At 37.6% G+C, this 3,902-nt stretch overlaps 1 protein-coding gene across 1 annotated transcript; it reads right to left on the bottom strand.

Annotated features, from left to right (window-relative positions):
* Window positions 1-953: 953 nt before the first annotated feature.
* Window positions 954-3,690, bottom strand: LOC124846403 (uncharacterized). The gene is made up of 4 exons (XM_047323650.2): window positions 3,068-3,690; window positions 2,754-2,809; window positions 2,189-2,244; window positions 954-1,806 (listed from the first exon to the last, which is right to left on the bottom strand). The coding sequence occupies exons 1-4, from the start codon at window positions 3,362-3,364 to the stop codon at window positions 1,097-1,099; spliced, it is 1,119 nt and encodes a 372-aa protein (XP_047179606.1). The 5' UTR covers window positions 3,365-3,690; the 3' UTR covers window positions 954-1,096.
* Between the last annotated feature and the right edge of the window lie 212 nt (window positions 3,691-3,902).

The following is a 3,902-nucleotide window of genomic DNA, read 5'->3' on the forward strand; positions in this document are numbered from 1 at the left end:
AATTTCTATATTCCTACGAAAAAAAAAATGGAGAGTTATATCTCAGACTCCCTATGAATCATATATATATGCTACTAGTTTATAAATTATTTATTAATGGTGATATTAACCATATTTAATTATATGTTACAAATGATATCTAAGAAGAAATGCAGGAGATTACATGTATCTTTGAGCCACTTCTAGAAAAGTAATATATAAAAAATGAAACAAATTTCTCCATAAATTTCTACAACATAGTTTAGGTATAAATTTGATCTGTTTTATTCTTCTCTACTCTAAATTCTTTCGGAGAAAATTGTATTAAATGAGGCATGAAAGATTGATATAGAAAACAATACAAACTTGCCTTTGAATAACATTTTGAAAATGAATGCAAAATTTAACAGAAAAATATTACAACTATATATTCGTTTCAATTTATCATCAAATCTATATATATATATATATATGTATATATCTATATATATATATATATATATATATATATATATATATCTATATATATATATATATATATATATATGTAAATTCTTTGTTATATTAATGAAAGTGTACGCAATTGTTGAGACGGAGTGTGCATGGACTACTTGAGGAAGGAACGATTCAATTAATCACCCACATATTAATGAATTCTTTGTTTTCCTCCAATCTTGTTAACAACAATCATCACGTGATGGAGTTCAACATGGTTGGTTGGTCAAAGAAGCCCGTTGACCATGATCGAGTATCCACCGGGGGAAGTATATATATATACACCATTGGATATTTTAACCAAGTGGGTATATAAATATTATTATATTCAACTGCAACATTAGAGTCCAACATACTTTAATTATAATAATTTCACGATCACAAGTGAGGCAATATCGGAGAAAAAAAATAACTCCACATCAGATAAACTAGTCTCACAGATGTATGAAGTAAACGATAGCATATAAAACACATGAAAATAAGGAATCGAATACCACCATGCTGATTTGTTAGGAAGAAGTTGCACCCATGTAGGTATAAGACAACAAGGTCCATTATTAAAAGTATTTATGAAGCATAAGTTATACATGAAATAATGAAGTTTGTGCACTTAGTTTCCAAATTACTTGTTATCACTATCCTCAGCTATGGCAACGATTTCAGTGTTTGACTGTCCCAGCAAGCTGCTTATGGATCGAGCTTTCACCATTCCAAGCTTCATCCTCCTCTTTGTGACAATCACTGGCTTCTTCTCATCGTTGTTTTCAGCATCTTTTCCCAAAGGGTCTTCGGTGAAACTGCTAGGCTTTGCTGTTTGCTTCTCTAAGGAAGACTCAGACTTTGGCATGTTGCTCTTTGGTGCACCACTGGTTGTGCCAATGGACTTGTTTCTCACACTCGTCATGCTCCTCAACCTTCCCTTCCCCAAGTGATGCTCGCAGAGAGAGTAACCCACCAAGGTTTGTTGACAACACCTCCATCCTCTCCCATTCACACGACTGCACCTTGAACCTTCCATCAGTGCACCACCCCTTACCCTCTTCTTACCAACATGCACTTCGGCTTTCGTTTCTCTTGTCACCTCTTCTTCGTACTCATCATCATCATCATCATCATCATCTTCTTCTTCTCCTCCTTCCTTGTTACTGTCACCTCGCCTCGAACACTTCCTGTTCATCTTTGTCTTCATTCTCTTCATCTTCATCTTCGAACTCTTCTTATCATCATCATCATTTTCCTCCTCATCGTTGCTGTTATCCTCTGTTGCATTCTCGAAGGTCCCTCTTCGTTTCTTGGGTGGGAAAGCTTTATCTCCCTCGCTCCATCTCCCATCTGCGTGTATGCAAACTGAAGAGTTATCTTTTGACACATTTCAGGGTCACCCTTTGGAAGGATGAGAGTTAAAGCAATGGAAAGTTACACACTTGTAAACATATATACAAAATAAGGTGATACGAAATGATAAGGAAAGAGAAATAACAATAAATGAAGAGTGTAATGTAGGTGTATATAGTGTGTATCATTACTCCAAAGGAATGCATGTGATATGTATTAAAGAGAATAAAGTTTTAAGTGAGTGTAAAACTGAAGGTGTAAGAAAAATATCAAAGTTGCATGACTATATATATATGTATACTCTCCAACCAAAGTTAAGACTGGGGAGTGGTAAAAGCATGCATTTTTCAAATCAAACTCTTTGTGCATCTTTTGTTACCTTGTTTAGGAGGGCTTGAAGATGAAACTGTCTCAGACCACGAGATTCTTCCTTTCCTACAAAGAAAAGAAGATCCAGTAAGATCAAAATATGGCATGTATAAATGAATTACACACAAAATTTATAGCCAAAAGGGAAAGGATGAAGAAAAAGTAATGTAATGTCGTTGAAATAGTGGGAGAGAGATGTGATGCAGTTGGGGACCAGCATTTGGTTCAAGCCGATTGTGCAGCTCAAGGGCAAACGGTAGTTTAACCAATTTGGAGAAAAAAAACGATTGCATTTCATGAGAGGGGTATGGTGGCTGCACAAGGCTCGTATTTAAAACACTTTCAATAGTATTTCCACTTACAGTATTTTCTTTTTTCTTTTATGCACAAAATAAATTACAAATAACAAATAGTTATTAAAAAAAATGTTTTTCCATGGTGGTTAAAACCGAGTTATGGGTCTCCATGTTTTCACCTTTTTTACTACGAGATTTCATGAAGGAGAAAGAGGAAATAATATCATGTCTTTATCTATTTTAATTCATGTCTAGCTAGCTTGGATTCATAATTCTTACCTGGTATCATTACCCTTATGTCCCCTTCCTTCTTCTTCCCTTCTCTCATCTTCCATCTACAAAATAACACACACCAAAAAATAACACACATGGGATCCACAACAAAAGGTTGTTATTGGTTAATGGTCACCCCTAATGTGTCCCTCTGTGAGTGTAAAATAAAAATTAAAAACAACTACACAACAATGATAATTTTAATTTAATTACACCAACCCCTTGTCAAAGGTTGAAACAAAAGTGCACTAATTCACAAACCCACAACAAAAAACGACCAAAAATTAAAAGGATTAATGCGAAATAATGTTTCCACTAACCAAAGAGTCTCCTTGCTTCTTGCGCTGCTGCCTCAAGTTCTGTGTCTCTCCTTCTCCAGAGTACTCATCAGAGCCGTTGGTGGGTTTTCCGATCGGAGCGAGAGGCTGATCGGACGGCTGAGAGGGATCCAAGAGGAAAGAGGGTGCAGCAGCCGAACCAAAAGTGCAAGAAGGGTGGAGTGAGGTGGTGATGGCATCGTCGAGTTGCACCATCACCGGTGACCGGTTGATCAGGTTGGGATCTGAGTGAGTCACCGGCAATAGAGGGAAAGGCACTTGCCTCTTACGGATCCTCATAGGTGCAAACAAGATTGGTTGGACTTCTTCTGTCTCACCAGATTCACCCCTTCAAACACACACTAGCAAAATCTCACACACCCCAGAAGAGATCTTAGTCAAGATTTCGGGGAAAACAAGGATTGAACACAGAAAAAGGAGAGAGAAAGAAGAGAAAACTAAGAAAGGTTGAACACCACACACACACCTATCTACTACTACTTCATGGTATCGGAGAACAAGAAGAAGAAAAAAAACATGCTTTTACGTGAGTTTCTGAGTGAAACTCTCGCCTCAACAACACACCCAACTTTCTCTCTCCATGTATGCTTTGTGTCTCTCTGGGCTCCCTGACTTGCCTTTTATTTGTTGCACCAAGGAAAGGAGGGTGTTGTATGGGTGAAGGATGGCACGTGTGGGAGGGTGGGACACGTGTGGAGGGTTACAGGCTGGGACGGTGGCCCGTGGGGAGAGAGAGAAGAGGAAAGAGACATGTACGGACGAAGATGCCAGGGTGGAGGAGGGAGGATTGGCAAATAGAAAATTAGAAAAACTGAAA

The sequence above is a fragment of the Vigna umbellata genome, chromosome 8, assembly GCF_029865625.1.
Source record: "Vigna umbellata cultivar VRB3 chromosome 8, Vumbellata_1.0, whole genome shotgun sequence".
NCBI classification, from domain to species: domain Eukaryota; kingdom Viridiplantae; phylum Streptophyta; class Magnoliopsida; order Fabales; family Fabaceae; genus Vigna; species Vigna umbellata.